The sequence below is a fragment of the Abramis brama genome (assembly GCF_963993115.1).
Source record: "Abramis brama genome assembly, chromosome: 15".
Lineage (NCBI taxonomy): Eukaryota > Metazoa > Chordata > Actinopteri > Cypriniformes > Leuciscidae > Abramis > Abramis brama.
In genome coordinates, this window is record NC_139977.1 from 8368030 (window position 1) to 8392279 (window position 24250).

At 40.4% G+C, this 24250-nt stretch overlaps 1 protein-coding gene across 1 annotated transcript in view; it reads left to right on the forward strand.

Moving 5' to 3' along the window:
• Positions 1 to 22890, forward strand: part of gabra3 (gamma-aminobutyric acid type A receptor subunit alpha3) — a 467920-nt gene extending 445030 nt beyond the window's left edge. Inside the window, 1 exon segment of the mRNA XM_084136680.1 lies at positions 22418 to 22890. Within this exon segment, the coding sequence (XP_083992806.1) occupies positions 22418 to 22765 (348 nt within the window). The 3' untranslated portion in view covers positions 22766 to 22890.
• The last annotated feature ends 1360 nt before the right edge of the window (positions 22891 to 24250 follow it).

The following is a 24250-nucleotide window of genomic DNA, read 5'->3' on the forward strand; positions in this document are numbered from 1 at the left end:
GAAACTCAGATATTTTGTTGTAATTTTATTTTAAATGTAATGCTTTCCTTTCTTTGTTACTTGATTACATAATGCGCAACCACTCAGAACAACCCCCTAGCATTGTTCGGCAAATATTTCACAAGTAAACATGGCTCATATTTAGTTCAGAAAAAAGGTAAAATCAGTTACATATTTTTATTGTTGTTGCTGTTGTTGTTTATAAATAATGAAATTTACTTGAAGGTGTAAAATGGTCACTGTAGTCCTCAATACAATGTAATGGTGCTATGGTAAATAGTTTTGAAATGTGTCACACTATGTCCTAGTGTAAAGCACAAGTTTATGTGGGTCTTTTTTTTTAAGTCCCAATTCATTATAATTGGATGGAAAAGAGTGTCCAGGACTATAAAAACACGTCTCCTTTTGTGTTTCTAAAGAAAATAAGATGGTACAACAGGGCTAAAGGCTCACTGGTGTAAAAGATGTATTTGATTGTATTCTCCTCTAAACCACTAGAAGGCACAAAAACTTTCCTAAATATCCACGTTTCACTATAGTCAGCTGCAAATATGGCTTGATCCCCCAAAAAAATCTAACAAAAGGTTTCTCAGTGGTTTACAGTAGTATCAGCTGTACTTAAAAACATACTAAAAGTTTACCAAAGTTTGACTCCAAGAAAGGCCCCATTTTCAAAATGGCGGCCATCAGGTCCTCAAAAGGACCATTACTCCTTTGTATTCCTCCTAGACCAGGAATAGTGGTGCCTGATACATGTTTGGGCCAAGTAATATTCTAATTAGTATATTTGCATGATAGATAAGTGAATACAAGTACAATTATATATTAAAGCAATTGGTTACAAGCATATTTATGCGAAAAATAAGTACAATTTCCCTTAAGTTATTGCATATTTCTCCTTTCTCATATCGTTTTGCCTAGTGTTGGTGGTTTCTGTGGTTCATAACCATTCTTTTGATTCCATTAAAGAATAAATTAATTAGAAATGTGTGGTACTGTAAAATTAGTCAAAACAGGGCTGCCACGTGAAGGCATGTGCTGATTGTCTGAACCCGTATAGAATCACACCAATTCATTGGCTGATGGTGTGGGCGCCTCCTCAGCGGCGCTATGTCACTCACTCTACAGTGAACGCGCCATCTGCTCCTCAGATTTTCCACCGATAAAGAAGAAGCTCCTTCAGCAGCAAGAGGAGCTTGGCAGCGAACGCAGCGCCTCATTCCCTATTCAGAGAACATGGGTTACGTGATTAACCCGAAACGTTCTCTTTCATAGGTTCACTCGACGTTGCGTAGCGATGACACAATGGGAACAATATACCACACACGCCAAGCTAAGCGCTGCCAGATCTGGCCCAACAAGGAACTTTCCTATAACTTTTTTTTTGCCAGACCAGACTCAACTAGGACCTAGGCGACCAGTTCATACAGAATCCAAGTTATAAAACCTAATAAAAGTGTGCAGAGAGGACCAACCTGCCGCCACACAAATATCCTCTAAAGGAACTCCCTTGAAAAGAGCCTGGGAGGACGCGATACTCCTACTAGAGCAAGTTTTAACGCCCAGAGGTGAAGGAAGCTTCCGCACCTCATAAGCCAGGGAAATTACGTCTCTCCCAGTGAGAGATCCTGTGCTTAGAGGCGGCGAGCCCTCGGCGGCCAGCACCAAAGCATACAAACAACTGAGACGACTTGCGCCACTTGCCAGAGCGGTCCACATGCCTTTAAAGCCCAAACAGGGCAAAGCAAATTATGTTTCTCCTCCTCAGCAGAGGAAAAACGAGGGGGACAGAAAGAGTGAAGCATGACCACTTGAAGCACGACCACTTGAGAGCGGAATGATGTGGACAAAACTTTGGGGACATAACCAGGTCTAGGCCGTAGAACACCTTCACAAGACCTGGGACAAACTCCATACAAGGCTCACTAACAGAAAGAGCCTGCCGTACACCAAGACTCAAAAAGCTTCCACTTAGAGAAATACAGCCATCTAGTAGAAGGCGCACAAGCATTATCAATGGTCTCCCGAACATCAGTGGGAAGACCAGACGCCACTGTCGCTAGCGATTGCCTCTTATCGGCCACACCCACAGCCTCCATATATCGGGTCGAAGATGCCAAATCCTGCCCTGGAGCTGAGACAGCAGATCTCTCCTGATAGGAATCTGCCAAGGGGACCCCTCCACAAGGGAGCTCAGTTCCGAGAACCACGTCTGGGATGGCCAGAATTGGGCTATCAGAAAGTCTGCTGCGTCGTTCAGGTCCCCTGGAATGTGAACTGCTCTCAGCGAAAGAAACCTGTCTTGAGCCCAAAGGAGGAGGCGGTGCGCATGCCTGTCGAGGGTGCGCGACCGCAAGCCTCCCTGGCAATTTACATGGGACACCACTGCCATGTTGTCCATCCTGACAATGACATGACAGCCCATCAGGGCCGGGAGAAAATGATCCACGGCCAGAGAGACGGCTTGCAGCTCGAGGCAATTTATATGCCACGAGAGAAGCTCGCCCGTCCAAACACCGCACGCCGGTCACCGCACCGCAACCAGTCAAAGAGGCGTCCGTCATGACAACCTGGCGATGGCAAACTACACCCATCTTGACCCCCTGAAGTAAAAAGGGGGAGTCTTTCCACTTCCAAAGAGCGCAAAGGCAACTGCGCAACACTCTCAGCAGGTGGAAGGCAGACCAAGAAGGGCAGATGCCCCTGAGTTTCATCCACCACAGGAATGGTCTCATATGAAGGAGACCCAAGGGCAGCACAGGAGAGGCTGCTGCCATGAGCTCCAGAAGCCTGCGACATATGCCCACCGCTACATGATGGCCGAGCCTGAAACGGGAACTGTTTCTGGACTGGAAACTCGAGCAGGGGCCAGACTGGCCTGCATCGAGAGAGAATCGAGTTAGACACCCAGGAAACTGGTCTGCTGAGAAGGAGTTAAGACACTCTTCTGAGCATTCAACCTGAGACCAAGAGACCGGAGGTGGTGGAGAAGGATGTCCCTGTGAGGACACACCAACTCTCTGGAATGAGCCAGTCGTCTAGATAATTTAGCACACGGATGCCCTGGAGCCTCAAGGGGGCCAGAGCTGCGTCCGTACTTGGAGAACGTCCGCGGAGCCCGAGCTAGACCAAATGGAAGGACCCGATACTGATACGACTTTCCCCCAAAGGCGAACCGGAGGAACTTCCCTTTGTAAAGGGAAAAATGCAGGTGACGCAGGTCCAATATGGGGCGCAGACCCCCATCCTTCTTTGGGACGAGGAAGTAGCAGCTGAAGAAACCGCGTTTCAAGTCTGAAGGTTTACCTGAATTTTACTAAACCTGAGGTTTAGTATAATGCCACCTTTATACTCAAAAACATCTATAGAGGATGCATTACATATGTATTCCCTTATTCAAATTGAAATGAGTGACCATTTTAAAGGGTTCACACACATGCCTCTGTTCGGGCTAATTGAGAGTTGTTTATGATCAAAGTTATACAACTCCAATTTAAGTTACTTTTGGGTGCAATAACTTTTACATTGAATGTCAAGTCTGTGTTTTAGGAAAAAAAGGGTATGTGTCCAAAAACACATTTCATCGAGTTTCATGACATAGGCTAAATCGTCTACATCTCTGGTTCACCCCAAACAAAGATACAACCTAACAGTAATCTCACAAAATCATGTATTCCATAAGTATGTAATCATGTCAGTGCAATTTAGACAAGTCCAATGGATTCATAGACCCAGAAAACATGGGGTTAGACACCAAGATTACTTGGCTAGGTCAAATAATGAAGGAGTTAGGATATTTTAAGGGCTTCCTGCCCATCTTGGACACCATCTTGAAAATTATACCTTTCTAGTAGTCAAACTTTGGTAAACTTTTAGTATGTTATTAAGGACACCTGATACTACAAAAAAACAGCTGAGAAACCTTTTGTTAGAATTTTTTTAGGGTTAGGTGTTTTTTTTTCATATCTGCAGCCGCCTACTATGCATGTGGAAATTTTGCATATTTTTGATGCAGTCATAGTTTTTGATAGCAATCATCAGCAATACAAAGTTGATTCTGTGCTAATTTGATCTAATAGTAATGTTGTTTTGTTTGTTTGTTTTATGTTATAGATGTGTGTAGAAAATGAGAATCATTAAAATTGCAGAATGTATTTTTAAGACAAAGGCTTTGCTAATGATTTTCATTTTTGTTCAAGGTGAAAAAAACAACAACAGTTTTTTAATAACTGAAGAATATGTAAAAGTATGGTATTTGGGCTAAAAAGCTCCCCTGCCGTTGGGACTAATAGCACAAAAAATGATTTACATAATCATAAATAACTGACTGACTTTTCTATTTGTTGACATGACATAGATTCAGATAATTAATATAATTTATTAAGTTGGGTGTCCACCTTAGAGATAATCGTCATATTTATAATGAAACCATCATATTTAATATTTATAAAAAAAAATAATTTCGTTTCATATAATATCATGTTTATTGTTGCTTGTCTTAAGCCATTTTAAATTATTACGGGATCTCCTTTCAGAATCTTTACTTGTTTTTAAACAATATTTTTGTCAAGTCACCTTTATGTATGTAGCGCTTCGTTTCAAAGCAGCTTTACAGCGATAACTGGAAAATTATGCATTTCAGCTGTTGTCCAGCTGAAGTCAGTTCAGTGTTGATTCAGATCCGTTGTAAAGATCATCAATTGTTGAATTAGTTCATTTCATCTAAAGCAGTTAAGAAAAAAAAAAAAAAAAATGTGTCATTGTCTGTATTTTTAAAATTAACTTTTTAAAAATGAATCTGTTTATTTATCAAAATTAACAGAAAATAATGATTTGCCGTTGATACTATGCAGATATTATGCAAAACATGTTACTTTAGCAAAAGTATTTATTTCAATATTGGGTGCTTTTACTCCAAATGAGGGGTAAAAGGTCCCACTTGGCACTTCATACATTTATACGATTTTTAAACTACTTTTGTGATTTATGTTGCCACAAAAATGTTGATCCATCAATGTTTAATGAAAGCATTTTTTTTTTCTGCAACCATACACAATGGGACTAGTGAAAATATATTTTTTTTCTTAAGGTGTACCTTTATCCCCATTGTACTGTGTGGGTTTTGAATTCACATGAGGGCGAGTAAATTATGGCAGAATTATTTTATTTCTTGAACTTGAATGGTTTAGGGGTGATAAATATAGATTCATTGTAACTGGAAATTCTAGATTAGCATGAGGAACTCTAAAATGACTGTTGCAGCTATTCTAGTTCTTAACCTATTTTCAGCATATATTTGTTCAAGCAAAGTGTATGTGTGGGGGGGAACTAAGTGGAACAACCATGTAGCGAAGACAGCAGTTACCTTGATCAGAGTTTTAAAACATGTTTAATTCATTCTGGCTGACAAACAGGATGTAACACAAAAGCAGAGAAAACACTATGGGCCAGATTTACTAACAGCAGCTCAAACCCTCTTTTGGTGTTAAAAAAAAACACGCTACTAAAGACTACTAAAGACACGCAGTAAAAAAATGGCGCTGAAAAGGTGTGGACACAGTTATTTTTGCAGCTGACCCTGTTGCATATGCATTTGTAGGAGTTTCCCTATCAGATGCAAAATTTATGGGAGAGTATTTAAATCAATGATTTACTAAGGTTTGCGCTTGTCAATTTACTGGTATTTGTGGTATAATCTGGCCCTATATTTTCTTTAAACAGTTTGCAAATGTTAACATACCTTCAAGCATGCTCTTGGACACAAACACACACAGTCTCACATACAACCTGGTTTTAAATATGTAAAATGCAAGATCAAACAAGTAATTTATACCAGCCAAATGATTCACCTAAAAAGTTCTGTTACATCCTTCTAAGACATTTGACCTTTTTAGGATTAGGAAGGGTTGAAGTTCTCAACTTAATTAAATTGACCATTGCTTATTACAGTGTTAATATATGAGCATTTAATATTTACCCAATGACTGATTATGGGTTAAATTGTTAGATTTATCTACACCATTACAGATATCTTCAGCTCAGAGTTATTTTCAGCTGCTCCGATGCCCTTGCAAATGAGGTCTCCACATGAGGAGTAAGATGTGCATTAAAATAGAGGATATTACTTTGCACAGCAAGTATGCAGAGTCTGTCTGCTTTAATCTGAGTATGTCCTCGGGACAAAAAAACAAAAAAAAGGAAAATATATCACATTTATATAATTTATGAAGCACATAGTTCCACCCATCCATCTATACATTCTCCAAACCACTTTTCCTCTCTAGGGTAGCAGGGATGCTGGAGCCTATCCCAGAGTCTTGGGAATTTATGAAGCACATAGTTGTATAAAATAAAAGGGCTGTTCATGTAATACTCATCAAAGCCCTTTTGGTAACCCTTCCTTTTACAGTCCCCTAATTACTAGGTATTTACCTGGTAAATATATGGTAAGTTATAGTTGGTTATTGGTAATTACCACAGGTAACAAGAATGTAAATGCAGAGAAACTACAAACTAATTACTAGGTATTTACCGGGTAAATATATGGTAAGTTATAGTTGGTTATTGGTAATTACCACAGGTAACAAGTATGTAAATGCAGAGAAACACAGAGGAGTGTTTGTGAAATGGTGTCGTGATAACGATATCGACCCAGCAAACTGTCCTGTGTCGAATGTTTTACATTTCCTGCAGCACAGGTTGGATAACGGGAGCCTACCATGAACCGGTAAGCTTAGCCAAATGCAAACCTGAAGTACTTTCTATATCTAGATGATCTGAAAATAGAATATGCATTCTTTAGATTAATAGTTATGAACCAACCTTCTGTTAGAATCTAGACAAAATGTGTCTCAGCATCAACATTATGAAACTGCACTTCCTTCAGTGTGAAATTCAGCTGCAAAACCCCATCCTTTTTCGGCACCAGAAAATATTATCATGTAAAACCTGGAATCCTTCTGGGAAGGAAGCACTTCCTCTATGGATTATTTCTCCAACAAGGAGTGAATTCCTACCTCAACACAGCAATGACAATGGCTGATGTATTTCCATAATCTAATGCAAAAAGGACTGGTATTTACTGGGTAAATATATGGTAAGTTATAGTTGGTTATTGGTAATTACCACAGGTAACAAGTATGTAAATGCAGAGAAACTACAAACTAATTACTAAGTATTTACCTGGTAAGCATATGGTAAATTATAGTATTTTAGTGTGTAATTACTTAAGGTGATTAGTATGCAATTACAGAGAAACTACCAGGGGGAAAAAACACCGTTAAATATCAACTCAACAAAGTACTGTGTACTTGTTACCTGTTTAGGTTGGTAATAACTCAGATTTAATTGTGTACTTCCTCAGAATGTAGGCAGCCAATTTTTAGAAACACCTCCAGTATTACCCATCAATTCAAGTTAGGTTTGTAGTTATCCTAGGGTTATGTTGGTAACAGTCCATGTTTATTTATTACTATCTTGAAATTAAGACAGTAGTTTCCAATAAATTACCTTGTCTGTTGTTCATTGCTACACCCATTTATAGAGGGTTTATCAAATAATTTACCTTACACTTACCTGGTAACTACCCCGCAGGAACAGTTTTCCCTAATGTCATAGCACATCTTAAATACTGGGTATGTTCTTGCAGATGTTTTTACAATTTACTAAGTAAGTAAAGTGCAACTGTACTGTAAAATGAAGCCTTGTTTATTTCCATGGTATTACCGGAATTGTACTATAACCTGATCATTCCCTTTTCCATATAGTCACAATTTTTTACCTCGTATGTCCTGCAACGTTACCAAGGAAAACATGACAATGTACTCGGTAAGTAAGTTAAAGGGGACATATCATGCTAAATCCACTTTTTTAGCCCTTAAATGCATTTTGTTGTATATTTGGAGTGTTTAGAAGTACAGAAAAGTTTAAATTATTCTCTTCAGGTGCTTTGTTGATATCTTTATATTCTGTTTTGGTCATATTTTTCAACCTGTTCCGATTTTTCTGTTCTCTATGACGTTTTTTGAACTATTACGTCACAGTATTTGCAGCGGAACTACCAAATAAGGACATTGACTTCCGGCCCACCACTTCGAGCAATCCGCCATTTTTATTTCTCGCTGCAATTTTGTAGTCCAAGCGCACACTCTCTCTCTCTTCGGAGCCAGGCGAAAGTGTAAACAAGACTTCACTGTCTCCAAACTAGACGCTGTCTTGCTCTCTCTCCCTCGCACATAATCAAAATAAATCGACACGGTGGTAAAAGGTCGGAAGACCAAAGTTTCATGTGTAAATACAGTAACACACCATTGTGATACATCCATATGAAGACGTTGTTCTGCAGGTTCGTCGTCTTCATTTTCATCTCGCTCCGGCTCCGACTCTGGCTCGAACATGTAAGGCTGGCTGAATAAGTCTTCCGTTGTTGACATTTTGTTAATAACGTGTGAATAAAACATTTCTGTGCCGCTAGATAATCGTATCTCTGCTATCAAACTACAAAAATGGCTGAACGGGGTGGAGTTGAACGAGTGTCACCTCTGCAACCTGGAGAGGGGGCAGGGTATGAAGTGTCTCAATTGTATTTAAAGAGACCGCACCAAAACGAGTTGCTCTCAGACGCACATCAGAAAAGGGGTAGAAAAGGGTCCTGTGAAGCTATAATAATGAGGAATTCAGACCCAAGCATTGCAGTTCCGCTTTATATAGACTACAAATGTATGATTTATATGTAAAAAGGAACGATTTAAAAGCATGATATGTCTCCTTTAAAGTGCAACTGTACTGTAAAATGAAGCCTTGTTTATTTCCATGGTATTACCGGAATTGTACCATATAACCTGATCATTCCCTTTTCCATATAGTCACAATTTTTTACCTTGTATGTCCTGCAACGTTACCAAGGAAAACATGACAATTTACTCAGTAAGTAAAGTGCAACTGTACTGTAAAAGGAAGCCTTTTTATTTCCATGGAATTACTGGGATCTTACCCTATAATCTGTAATAGCTATACGTAACTGTAGATTATTGGGTAAAATCAGTAATTCCATGGAAATAAAAAAGCTTCCTTTTATAGTAACGTTACAGTTGCACTTTACTTACTGAGAATGTTCAACGTGATCTCATGAGAATACGTGTGTATTTTTACGTAAAGTGTAATTCTACCATACGTAGGCTACATTTACTTACGTTTTACGTTATAAGTTACACACAGAAACGTATAATACTGACCTATTTACAGCACTAAAATGTAAAATGTTTACATATTAACAGCACAAAAACGATTAGCCTACATGCAGTTAAACAAGAATACACTTTAAAACCTTAAAAATACCTTATTTAATCGTTTAACCATTTTAATATTTAGTTTATTTACAGTGAGACACAAAATGCATTTTCTCCAATAGAACAATAATACATCAAAACCCGACATAAATTCACAAAATACATACATTTTATTATACTTGATTGATATAATCCAAATCTTTAGAATCCATACGTTTGCAAGAAAGAGATCCAAATTCAGCCCTTTATCCAGTGAGTGATCTTCATCTCCATTTCACAGGCTATCACAGCAGCGCAGTCCGTAACTGTCAAATCCCGTGCTCGTGATGAATTCAAATTCAAAAATTGCGCCCTCAAGAAGTTACGACATGTTTTACTGCAGTGATATCAAACGCTCATTGGCTCTCGCCTGTTCGTCCATGTTCGTCACAGATTGCGACATGTCGTATTTCAGTCGGTAAACTACATTTGAAATGGAGAAGCGCGCGCGCCTTCACACAGAGCAAAGACGGATTAACATTTTCATGGATTAATAACTTAAATTCTGCTCTGTACCTCATTCAAAACTATTATATACTGAAAGAGAGGACTGTGACTGCAATACATTGTCATGTGAACGACTTTTGGTACCGGTTTTGACATTTTCGCAATAAATAAATTATTGTGATTACACGCATGTTGTTTTTCTTCATAATTGTAGCCTATGTAGTTTTCTATCTTTGAAAATTACGTATTAATACTATGTATTAATTAGACCAGGCTGGAATGTTTTAGTTAAGTTGCAGAACACACATGGTAAAAGTTTGTGATTTCAAAAATGTAAGCAGTAGCAAAGGATGTGGTAAGAGTCTGGTAATACAATAGAAATAAACAAGGATTCCTTTTACAGTAGCCTACAGTTGCACTTTACTTACTGAGTAAATTGTCATGTTGGTAAGTTAACGTTGCAGGACATACGAGGTAAAAAATTGTGACTATATGGAAAAGGGAATGATCAGGTTAACGTTATATGGTACAATTCCGAAATAAACAAGGCTTCATTTTACACTACAGTTGCACTTTACTTACGAGTAAATTGTCATGTTTTCCTTGGTAACGTTGCAGAACATCTGCAAGAACATACCCAGTATTTAAGATGTGCTATGACATTAGGGAAAACTGTTCCTGCGGGGTAGTTACCAGGTAAGTGTAAGGTAAATTATTTGATAAAACCTCTATAAATGGGTGTAGCAATGAACAACAACTATGTAAGACAAGGTAATTTATTGGAAACTACGGTCTTAATTTCAAGATAGTAATAAATAAACATGGACTGTTACCAACATAACCCTAGGATAACTACAAATCTAAATTGAATTGATGGGTAATACTGGAGGTGTTTCTAAAAATTGTCTGCCTACATTCTGAGGAAGTACACAATTAAATCTGAGTTATTACCAACCTAAACAGGTAACAAGTACACAGTACTTTGTTGAGTTGATATTTAACAGTGGTGTTTTTTTCCCCTGGTAGTTTCTCTGTAATTGCATACTAATCACCTTAAGTAATTACACACTAAAATACTATGATTTACCATATGCTTACCAGGTAAATACTTAGTAATTAGTTTGTAGTTTCTCTGCATTTACATACTTGTTACCTGTGGTAATTACCAATAACCAACTATAACTTACCATATATTTACCCGGTAAATACCTAGTAATTAGTTTGTAGTTTCTCTGCATTTACATTCTTGTTACCTGTGGTAATTACCAATAACCAACTATAACTTACCATATATTTACCAGGTAAATACCAGTCCTTTTTGCATTAGATTATGGAAATACATCAGCCATTGTCATTGCTGTGTTGAGGTAGGAATTCACTCCTTGTTGGAGAAATAATCCATAGAGGAAGTGCTTCCTTCCCAGAAGGATTCCAGGTTTTACATGATAATATTTTCTGGTGCCGAAAAAGGATGGTGTTTTGCAGCTGAATTTCACACTGAAGGAAGTGCAGTTTCATAATGTTGATGCTGAGACACATTTTGTCTAGATTCTAACAGAAGGTTGGTTCATAACTATTAATCTAAAGAATGCATATTCTATTTTCAGATCATCTAGATATAGAAAGTACTTCAGGTTTGCATTTGGCTAAGCTTACTGGTTCATGGTAGGCTCCCGTTATCCAACCTGTGCTGCAGGAAATGTAAAACATTCGACACAGGACAGTTTGCTGGGTCGATATCGTTATCACGGCACCATTTCACAAACACTCCTCATTTTAGAGCATAAAGGTGCCTAGTGGAAGGCACACAAGACTCTGTGAGTGTATCGAGCACACGGGAAGGCAGGGCGCCTAGCCCCTCTAAGACCCCTGAAGCAGCCACGCATTAAGGCTCCACAACTCTGGGCTGGGGTGCCATATCGCGCCTTTCCCTTGAGACAGTAGGTCCCTCCTGATGGGAATCCGCCAAGGAAGAGCCGCCAGCATCTCTCTCAGATCTGGAAACCAAGGCTGATTCGGCCAGTTCGGGGCAACAAGGATCACCAACGCTCTCTCCTGTCTGACTTTGCATAACACCAGAGGCAAAACCTTCACCGGAGGGAACGCGTAAAGTCTGTCTCACGGCCAATGCGATGTCAAATGAAAGTTTGTTCAATGGACAGATACAAAGTTCTGGCATGAAAACTCTAGATGGTGCAGGCTAATAGGTCCTTTTACTCACCTGTTCATAATCACATCGTTATCTATAGGGCACAGCTGATTGGTTCCTGCCGTATCAGTAGCCAATGAGCTCTCTGCTCAACCTTCAAATATTTGGGTAGCAATTTGCCTTAACAGTGCAGCGCGCTTTCAGAAATCCTCTGAAATTCAACATCAAAGCTAAGTGCATGGGTTTTTAACGCTATATCACTGTGTTTTGTGTAGTCTGCTTAATAAATTCCTCATTAACTAATCATTCACAAGGTCAAAATCATGTGTCATGTCAGCAGTCCAGAATTAATGCTAGAGTGAATCACTAGCATTAGCAGCTAGAGAAATGTGCATTTTACATTATACAGCAGCAAGCAGGCAATGTAAGAATACATAGACAAGCTTCTGAACTCTTTAAAGTGAAAGGCTTTTGTTTGTTTTACATATCTAACAGAGATACAGCAATACAGCAATTCCTGATATTTTATAGCAGCAACACGCATTACAAATCAGATTGCAATGTTAACGAATATCAACAGCAGTAGAACACTAGCAGACATTGTGGTTAAGTAGACACTGTACGTGTTTGCTAATTTGAGTCCATGTGTCAGCTAATCAGTTGATCATGAAATGTAAACATTACCATTTTTAAAATGCAAACAAGGATTTCCACTTGCGGCGTGTTTGCAGCAGTGGGCATTTCGATCACGGACATGTCGTTGATCATGTGTGGTGGCCATCAGAGGTGTTTATTATTAGTCAGAATCACTCCCTACTTAGAACACAGAAGTATTTGCTTCACAATAGGAGTGTAAATAGGAGACTCATTGCAGTTTGCACAGCTCACTGATGTAGCGGCACTTTCTGAAATCGCACGGGCAGACATGAGTGAGCAGCTGCACGCTCTAGCGACTATATGTCATTCATTGAATAAGTGTTCATGCTGTGGTGATGACATACAGTCGGTTGCAGGCTGCGAAGTTCAGGAGTGACATATATGGGGGATTAACTCTCAAATTGTGTTGTTGACACAACCACTGCATGGGACAGATATGAAATGCAGAGTAGTAACGCAATACCGATGTAACTCATACAATAGATATAATAGAATATCAGCTCAAATATTTGAGTTCTTTCTCAAATATCGTAAAATAATGACTCGTAAATCTAATGTTTGTGGTACATTTCTATTCTTTTGGTGGACACTGCTATACAGCATCTGCATTAAGCACCATCACTAAATTTTGGGAACTCTGGGTTCCAGAACTGGGATTGACATGCACGTTTAAATATTAACCTTTGCTTAATATATGAAACAACAAACAATGCCTTATTTGTTTAAGAAATGTGTTTTACAATCTTGCATTTGACACAGGAGTAAAATACTAGCATACAGCAGCAGAGATGCGTATTAAGATACAGCACCAGCAAGCCTTTTACGTAAGGTTACTGCAACTGCGAGTAAATTTACTACGAGCATAGTGGACATGACAAAATGTTCGCGAGAAAACATATAACCATTTAACTGGGGCTATTACTTTATTTACCAACTTCCAACAACACTTTCAAGGCTGATGTTTTAATCTACTCGTGCGTGTTCGGGGTCGGTCAGCTGAATACTCTTTAGTCATACTCCATTATTCATCCATTGTCCAAATGACTCCACATTTACAAATAGGAGTATAGAGGGTTTGACAATGACGATTATCAAACGATGATCAATACATAATGCACATTATAATGCACATGAATTTTAATTGACTTTTGGTATTATAAGGCTATGGGGGATATTTTGTTTTTTTAATTGATTTGGTGGTATAAGGGGGCTCTGTGTGAAATTATTAATGAGAGTTTACAGTTTGTACATGTTTTAAAATTATTTGTTTAATGTATATTGATTTTTGATTTGGGTATTTGATATGAATTGTATGTGTATATTTTATGTCTTAGGTAGGAATTGATTGTATTATTTCAGGATAATTGTAATGAAGGTGTGTTGAAATCCAAAAACATTCTCTCTGTCTCTCTCTATCTCTTTGTACTTCCAGAACAAAAGCACTTGTGCAGAATTTGGAGTCTTGATCACATACTAATTCTCTTACGTATTTTCTCAGTGAACTCTGGGAGCTTATCTTGCCAATACACAATGCAAATGAGACCTAAGCCAAAAGTAACAGTTATATCAGTGTGGGTCATGTTAGACATGTAGTTGGGATCCTTTACTAATGCTGACATAAGCCTAGGCTATGATTTAGAAAATCGGGTGTTGGTGAGAGAATCATGACAAAACTGTAAGCGCAGGTAAAAGAAAGGGGTTATTGTACAAATGGGGTTATTTCGGGAACTTTTTTGCCTCATGTACACAAGAAGTCTTATAGACATTTGCAACAGTTTATTTTTTTACACAAACACAATTACGCAAGTAATCTGTTTTGCAGTTCCTGACTCAGTTGTTTTTGGTTGCAAATTGCTGTTCACTGGCTTGCAGTGCTTTTGGCCGTATTTGTGCAAAAAAAAAAAAAAAAAGCCAAAAGTGTAAGCGCGGAAAAATGGAAGTCAGAAGAATACAGATCCTATTTATTTTGCGTTAGCACGAAGCTGCAGTTTCTCAATACATGAATTACACTTAAGAATAACAGTAAAATGCAGCAAATATTTTTTTCTTACACTTGAAAGGTGATTTACACCTTTACAAATCTTCTCTTGCACATGCTAATTTAATTTACGCTCTCAATCTGATGTACACTTTCACAAATCTTACTCTGCGCATGCTATTCTTTATGACGTCATATTACCTTCATAGTTAACAACAGAACCCAAATTATTAGCCTAAATTCAATTGCTATTTATTTTTAGAAATAACAACACTCAAATATCAAATTGTAAGCAAACATGTAAGATGCGCATAAGGCAGTTTTTGCATTAACTTCTAAATCTAATTATAAAATTATGTTTTTACTCCAATTCATTATTGAAATAAAATCATTTATACACAGTGGCTGTTCATGACAGATTTATTTAAACCTACAGTAAATAATCAAGACATCACTAACAGGTTCAGTAAAATGAATATATAGGCTAATACAGTGTATATATTTAGCGAAAGAGTTCATTTCTCTAGCGAACTAAAAAGCTGTGGACACTGAATGACTTTCCTGAGGTAAATAATGTAATGCTACGTGACATATTTTTTTACAAGCTGTTATTGATGTCTTTCCGCCATTGAAACACTGATTGAGCGATTACACAAGATATGATACGTTTCAATAAGTTGTACTGTATGTCCATTCTGTAACGAGGAAGAGATGATCGCGTTCACTCACACTCCACGCTATCGTGTGAACTGAGGCGCCTATACAGAGATCTGTCACGCCACATTAAAGGGTAACTAAATCCTAAACTAACTTTATTTAGTTAATGATCTCTAAGAATGGGGCTTTATTAGTGCTGTTCATTGATTCGAGTTACTTTTTTGACATTTGGGTATAAAGTGTTTTAATTCTACAATATATGGTGTAAAAACGTTTGAGTGCTGCCCTCTTCAGGTTGAATGGTGGCTACTGCAGTTGAATTGTCCTATTGGATGTTTGCGGTGATGCGTGACATAAACGGTACTACGTGACATTAGCAGGTTCCAGCTCACCACACCTTCCTTTGGTACGAGCTACCACGCATAGTATTGCATCAGTTAGGATAGCTTCAAGTTAGCGTAGATTTATCTGTATTTAGTACAGTGGTCAGGAGGGTACGTAGGTGTAGTGTTGCTGGTTGCAACAGCACTGCTGGACTGCATAGCTTTCCAGCAGACTTGGAAATTAGGCGCCAGTGGAGCTCAAGTGTGCAACCTGCATTTTACGCGGGATTGCTTCTCCAACGCAATAGAGGTGGAAATGGGCTTCTCTAAACAGCTCGCGCTGAAAAGCGATGCAGTGCCAAACGCTGCTCCTCCTGCATGGACTCCACCACCGCAGCGGCGTCTTGATATGAGTGATCATATATATAATCACAATTTATGGTTAGGCTAAAGTTAATCCTCTGGGGTCGACAAACGCGCCAGCGCATTTTGCTGGATTTTTTCTACATAGCGGCAAAATATGAATATGCCTATAGAGAGTGCACGCTATTGACATCAACTCGATAAAACTCATCAGGGGCCTCATGTATCAATCTTGCGTACGCACAAAAACTTTGCATACGCCAGCTTTCACGCTCACGGTCGGATGTACTAACAGTGAAACTAATGCAAGAATGTGCGTTCCTCCACGCCAATTTCATGTCTGGCGTACGTACATTTCTCATTGTTTTTGTCCGTCGGCGACTCTTAAAGGCAATGAAGTGAAGTTGCAAACATTACACAACGAATTGTTCTACAAGTCTATCGCACCACCACCTGTGGGAAGCATTGCTATTAATTTGCAATTTATAAAATAATTGACACATATTGTCACACGAGCCTTATGGGAATATTCTATCAATTATGCAATTAAGTAAGAACATATAAAAGTGTCAGCATCCTGCCTCCTGTTGTTTGTCTCCGGGCCTCTAGAGGTCACCTGTGTTCCCCTCTGCTTTAGTTCTTCCTTGTTAGCGTTATCCAGGTCACCTGTGCCTTGTTTCCTCTAGAGTATTTAAGATGTGTTTTTTCCCCTTGTTCCTCACTCGGTTTTTGAGTCCTGGCTATGTGTCTCCTTGCTGTGACTCTAGAGTCCTTTCAAGTCATCTAAGCTATCCCAAGTAAGCTATTCTGAGTTATTTGATTGTGTTTTTCTCCCCTCGTGGAGTTATTTTATTTCTCTCCTGTTATCTTTTATTTTGGATTATCTGTTTTTTAATACCTCTTTGTGAGAAGAACTTTTGTTGGATTTTTTTGGACTTGCAAAGTATCTTTTTTTGAATAAATCTACTTTGCCTGGAGTTTGCCTTGAGTGTTTCGTTTGGGTCCAACATTACCTCCTCTGTGGCTAAGTGGTAGAACACTCACTCTCCACACCTGAGACCCAAGTTCGAGCCCAGCTTGTGACATAAAAGCATATCAAATTGATACAACCCTTAGTCTATGGCAATGGCAGCAAAAGGACTACGTCCTCCGTTCCCTCCTTCAGGGAACCGTGGGTTGCATACACAACCAGGACATTCCCTTTCAGTCGAGAACGTCAGACGTAGTCGACGTCAACTGAATGGGATCTTAGACCCTGGAAAACGCCACTAAAGCTGCCTCCTTCCAGTGCCTGGTTAAAAGCCTCAATTCCCCCCGCAATACATTTTGAGGTGGAGGGGACAGCCCACACTCCAACCACAAGCAGTTTTTAAAAGGAGCACTGAAGCGATCAAACACCTTTGGGATCTCCTCACGGAGAGAAGACTCAATTCAACGAACAGGTTCGACTTCTATTAGAGGAGCAGCGTCTTTTTTAGAGGGTGCTCATAGAATTGCGCTCAACAGTCGCAATGTTGTCAGAACAGTAGCGAGGGACTGTACGCAACTCGAGGCAACGAATGCCACGGCCACCTTAGGGACTCGGTCATCGCCCTAGTGCTGAAGCGGTCTCATATGGAGGAAGCCAAAGCGGCTGCATCTGCCATATGCCCCAGGAGCCTCTGACAGTTTCAGTAGGACCCTTTCTCACTTCTACACAGCACTAAGCTGGCACGTCTCGTTTGAGAGATGTGCTAGACCGAGACCACCTCCAAACTAGAAAAGAGAAACTCGGAACTGCGAAAGCCAAGTGAAATGAATCGCAAGCTGGGTCTGAAGGTACCGAATGAGGCCAGGCTGGGCATCGGTTGGAAGCGTTTTAGACTTCGACAAAACCGGACCAGGGCCAGGAACCACAGACATACCCGAGGTGGGGCAGCGAGGTGGAGGACAGGAATCCGGCTCAAGAGGCCCGAAGGCGGCCCGAAGCGGGATCTGAGTGTGCGGTGCAACACTTACCTGACTCCACTGGGTGGCAGGGGAAGCGTGAGAAGGCGGACACCGGCGTCCTCAACGCACCCAGCTGGCGAACAAGAGAGGGCTGAGGGGTGTAAGGCTTTACAGGGTCACACACCGTCACTCTTCTTTGAAGTGTGGGTACCGCCTGCTCCGTTTTGGGAGCCAGCGGTGGAACAGACACACACACAAACAAAGACTCCACCCGGCCCTCAACCGGGGGGAGGGAGTGGATGGCCAACTCCAAAGCACCCTCCTCCATCCCTGAGCGGCCCGCTCAGGAACGCTTTCGCTGTCGCTTGCCACCTGGCTTGGCAGCACCTAGATCGGGCTGGGCGTCCGTACTGCAGCCGGCTCTATGCTGAGGCCTGGCTGGAGGCTGCTGCGGGGGCAGGATGTGCCGGATGGCCTCCGTCTGCGCTTGGGCGGCAGAAAACTGCTGGGCGCAGTTCTCCGCCGCATCACCGAGCAGCCCAACCTGGGAAATTGGGGAGACCAGGAATCGAACCTTATCCGCCATACGACCAGGCTGAGCCAACGATGGCGCTCCTGGACCACTAATGTGGACATCGCCAGAACGATCATGCATGCCTTGACACTCGTGCCCCGGAGGGCGAGGTCAGATGAGGTGCGGAGCTCACCTATGAGCGCACGGTCTGGACTACCCTTGTGCATGTCCATGAGTTCCCTGGCCTGATAGACCTGAAGCAGCGCCATGGCACGCAAAGAGGAGGCGGCTTGCCCAGAGGCTTTGTAAGCTCTGCACGTCGGAACGGGCCTTAGGGGGGAGATGAGGGGCTGCATCCAAAAAGCAGCGGCCGTCGGACACAGGTGCACCTGTGTCGCGAAAGACCGCTCCACTGGAGGGACAGCCTCACAACCCTTCACCGCTCCACTGTCAAGGGTAGTGAGGGGGGGAAGCTTATTCAGGCAGTTTCTGGCAGAGAAAGGTGCCGTCTACAACCTGGTAAGCTCTCCATGCATTTCGGAAGGAAAGGCACTGGGGCGGCAAGCTGAGAACCAGCGCGGCCCGTCCCGAGATACCAGTCACCTAACCGAGACTGTTCGGGACACGGTGGAAGATTCCAGTCGAGCCCGACAGCCTCGGCGGCCCGATTCAGCATAGCTGACGTTTCTGGATCTGGCTCGGGCAACGTTACACTCCCAGAGGGAAATAACGCAGCCGAGACATCATTTCCAGAGGTCAGCTCACCCTCTGATGCTGCAATCGGCATCCTGTCCCCTGGAGAAGCCCGAATGAAACGGCTGGTCGGTCCATTACAGAGAGACCAGCATGCTCAACGGGGCTCCACCGGCTGCGATGTGATAGAGGAGTGAGGGGCCCACAGGGATTGGTAACCGGGCAGGGAAGCCTCACTATGATCCTCTGATCACCCATCTCACGTGGCGCCGTAGCGGGGCGTGGTAATGGGGACTCCAACTTCACGCATGAAGGCGAGTCTCAACATCGCGATAGTCATATCCTCGCAATGAGAATATAAACTATCCACAAAAAGCTGCTTCAACGTGCTGCATATATAAACATACATTATATACACATATATAATACAAACACGTGAAACAACCATTGTGACCGTCCATATGGGGGGACAGGGAACGATCGCATCCAGAAACGCACGGGTGGAAAGGCATCTTGAAAAAGACGCAAAGGCACCCGTGTTGCTCTTTAAGGAAGTGAAAAACTCACCTGTGCCAGAGCACACAGGGGAATGACCACGGCAACACTGAACAGTGAACTGAAACAGTGAAGCACTCACTTTTCTGCCCTCTAACCAGCCGTCAGACAAACAAACACAAAGAGAAATTTGGTTGCTGTTAAAACAGCAGTTGAGAGCTCAAAGCTCGCGTTTACCACTGCACTCGCGCTGTAGAATCATCAGCAGCTGGGAGAGTCTTCCTTGAAGAAGCACCGACACACTCGCTCGTTCAACACTCAACTCAACAACACTCTTCAGAGACACATTCGAACGGCTCCGAAGCAAAAAGCAACTAGTGCGTGCATCCACTTCCGTATTTATACCTGCTCCGTGGGCGGAGTGTGTGATGCAAATCACGCACGCAAAATTCCATTTGCTCGTGCTAGCACGCTCAAAGACAATTGGCTCCCTAGCGTGATCCCATTCAGTCGACGTTGACTTGACTTGACGTAATTGAACAAAAGAAAACAAAGATGGTAATCCACATAGGAAGAAGTACAAACGCAACAGCTTTGGTAAACACACAAAGTCTGTGTCCGAAATCGCATACTCTCTTGAGTAGGTAAATATTTTGTAGCAATTTAAATAATTACTTCACAACCGCAAAAAAAGTATGTTCTATATAGTATGAATTTGTGTAGTATTAATATAATCCAGATGTACTACATTCGCCATGTTGTCATTATCATGTGACCTACCAGCGCCATTTGCGTCTCTTCATTGCCATTCACAAATCCTCTCCCATGGCCTCATGGGATTGTAAAATGTGTACACACCTTATGCAGACTTCAGAATCTCTTAGGAAGTAGTAAGTAATTCGGGTAGTGATGGTCAATTTCGAAACACTGCTTCATGAAGCTTTGAAACCTTTACAATTCTTTTGTTTCGAATCAGTTGTTCGGAGTTTGTAGGTGTGTTCGACATCAGCTGCGGCTGGATGTAACCGATTGGCGAAAGTTGCCGCGTGCAGGCGGGAGGAGCTGTAAACGGAGACGTGAAGTATGACACTTTCTGCTTCCCGTAGTTACGCTTGCACTGTGTTTGCATACTTTACCACAGCTGAAGTGAGATAAATGCAATATTTGTCAAATACACAGATGTTTCAGATATGTTTACATTTAATACTTTATGCACTGCTAAATACAGCATCTGTTTGTACAAGAATAAAGTTCAACATAAGCCTATACTATTGAAATACCAATATAGTGGGGTCTACTTTTTTTAAATCAGTTTTATTTTTGATAAACATGACGCAATATAACATCGCGACTTCATAAAAAGAGCTTTTACTGTTATAAAAAACAGATTTGTGAACATTAATGGAACTAAAGGTGTTCGAATAAACACGAAACACACGTGATCGTTGTCATGCGGTGGATTTGGCCAATCGTGGAACAGTTGTGTCGTCATCAGAGCTTGTGCAGCCGCTCTGGAGAGGCTGTGCAGAATGAATCAGCCGGCTGCTCTCAAATCGCTTCAGTTGTTTCAAAGATTTGAAAAGCTTTGTTTCTCCCATTCCTACACAGGGGTACTTTTTGCCCACTCTTTTATGAATACTATGAACATACTTTTTCTTTTGTCACATTCTGTTTTTCACCTACTATATCGTAGGGAAGTATGCAATATCAGAAGCAGCCATCAACAATACCAAACACAGGACTAAACAAACGGGCCTATAGACACAACTGTTTAGTGAGTTTAATAATGAGAAATCTAAGAATCTCTTTGCTTGCTCTAATTCATGTGCAAGTATAAACTGTGGGTGAAGCTTGTTTAATGCTATTTTCCTTTCATTTTTACTTTTTTTTTTTTTTTTACATTTTTACAATCCCTGGCACTTTTGTGGACGTCCTTAATTTTGAGAGGGAAAAAAGAGGTTTCTCACAAGAATCTTAGCTATTGAGAAAAAAAAAAAAAAAAAAAAAACTTGTCTAAAACAAACTGCAAAGGCTCCTTTATCAGCCTGCGGTCATAACAGTACCCATATATTTGATTATATTACCTGATTAGAGAACTTGATGAGCACTTCCAAGTTTAACTTTAAGGTGTTGATAAATTGATACATTTTCAGATGTATTTCAACGAAACTGCCCTATTATGCCTTTGTCGTCGACACACACACACACACACACACATAACAAAGGCTTAATATGGCAGTTTCAGTTTTTGAGTGTTAAAACATGTGTCTTGCTCACTTACTACCCACAGCTTAACCAAGTAACAAATGCACTAATCTGCTGCATCCTCCACATAAAATATGGTAATTGCAAGGTTTAAAATACATTCAGCAGAAATTCTGTGGACATGTTTGCACTAGTGCACCTGATTTGCATAATTCCTTTAGTAAAATGAGTGCTAAAACAATTATAAGTGGCCACAATTTATTCTTAATACATTTCCTCCTGTGTATGCCATATTCTGGCTTAATCAGTAATATTTTTGTTTATGCATCATTGCAAATTGATTTGATTTAGATCTTTGGAACGTTATATTTCATCACAAGCTTGAATAAGTTGTATTTACCTTTCAGATCAGATGTGGTATCATGAAACATAGTTTTTCTTACTGCACCAAATGTGATTTGCTCCCCTAAATACATAAATAAATAAATAAATCATACAAGTAGATAAATTGTACACACATTACTAAAAAAAATCATATTTTGAGCAGTAAGATAAAACAGATGTACTAAAAGCTCCATCAGTAAGATGAATGTTTCACTTTTGAACAAAAGAACTGACAAGGAATACTTTCGCTTCTTTTAATAATTATTGCCCTAATTTTTCCTATTGACATTTCCACAGAGGCGAGAGTCAGCTTCCTTTTCCAAGAAGACCAACAACACTTTCAACATTGTGGGAACCACCTACAGCATGGGTGTAGCCAAAGATCCCGGATTGACAACCATCTCCAAGAGTGCCACATCCACATCCACATCCACCCCATCACAGCCGGTCCGAGAAATCCGACTACCCAAAATGGATGGTGAATATGTGCCGGAGGGTGGAAAAAAGTCATACAATCGCGTCAGCAAAGTGGACAAGATCTCTCGTATCATCTTTCCAGTGCTCTTCTTCATCTTCAACCTGGGTTACTGGGCCACGTATGTCAACAGAAAGCCGACCATCAACCGGTCCAGCCCACAGAAATGAACATGGCAACTGCCAAAAGAGAAAAACTGCCAGTCTACCATGCTACTGTTTTCATTTTCCAAATTTCCCATCATCCTTTTTTTCCCCTACATTTTGTAGTAGTGCCAAACAGCCATGTAGACACATAACCCTAGTCAGTAGTTTTCCAAATTTGTATGTGACATTTCCTGTGTTGCATGAGGTAAAGTATGAATAATTAATATTATGACTTTATAACTGGTCTCGTATGGATGATCATTACTTACCCACGAAACCCTCCCTTCACTCCACACACTGTCTATCATCAGGAGGAAAACTTCAGTCACCATTGGCTGTCTGTCGCCATGACAAGTACCTGTAGCCTTTCAGCAGCCAGTAGCGATGTCTGTAGGCGCATCATTATTAACTATCTGTCCTTTGACACTCCGCAGACCCAGAGTAATATCATCTATAGTTGTGTTCTCATCCCCATGGGTCTATATCTGTGCATTTACCTGTCCAGTGACTATTGTTTAAACAGCCTGAGCAGGCTCCAAGATAAAGAAACTGTGTGCCTTTTTAATCACTCGCCATAGAGATGAATAGTTTGGCACATGCTGACATTGTCTTCAAGCTTATGCCTGCCTACTGAAAAACGTCAGTGTTGATTGATCTCTCACAGGTTGGTGTTAAACTCTGAGTCGTCCTGCATGCAAGTTGATTTAGAGTTGATGGTTAACCGTAAGGCTCTGCGCCAGCCAACGGTTCTTTGTTTATGGCCAATATGAGCAGCCGGGATCAGAGAAAGTAGTGAATGAATTATGACACTATAACAGGCTATAAAGCATTTTAGTTGTGAAGAATATCAAGACCAGATTTTAGATGTGGGCCAGTGCCACACAGGAAGGAACATGCATTTCCATTACCTCACACTGAAGTTTTGGTGGTTTTGATCTTTACACTGATGATTTCTTGATTTATGTATTATACAATACAGAATTCATGTTTGTGAATGCACTATTTTTATTGTTTTATAAATCATAAAATATTGTTAATTTGGCAACTGCAAGCCAATATCATAGTTTCCTGTGTGTGAGATGTCATGTACACAAAATGTAGAAGCAGTTTCAATGGCATGTTAATTTAAGCATATATTTTAGATAATCTTAGTACAAACACTCATCATGGATGTGCATTTGTGCTGTTGTCACTATTGTTTCCTTATGATTTAATTTATTTCACATAGTGTGTTAAAAAATTGTGTGCATCAGGTTTTAGAAGAAAAATCGGTAACACTTTCCATGAAGACCATGCTTATAATGAATTATAGCCCTATTTATAAGTATTACTATTCTATAAATATATTTATAAATGCTCATTAAGACCTATACTGCATTATAAGAACAGTTATATATACATTTATATTATTTTTATAATTCCTTATAAGTCCTAAAAATTAGAGGTAGAATTTTACTTTGTAACATGTTAAATATGAATATTTTTCTTACACAAACTCATCGTTTTGCT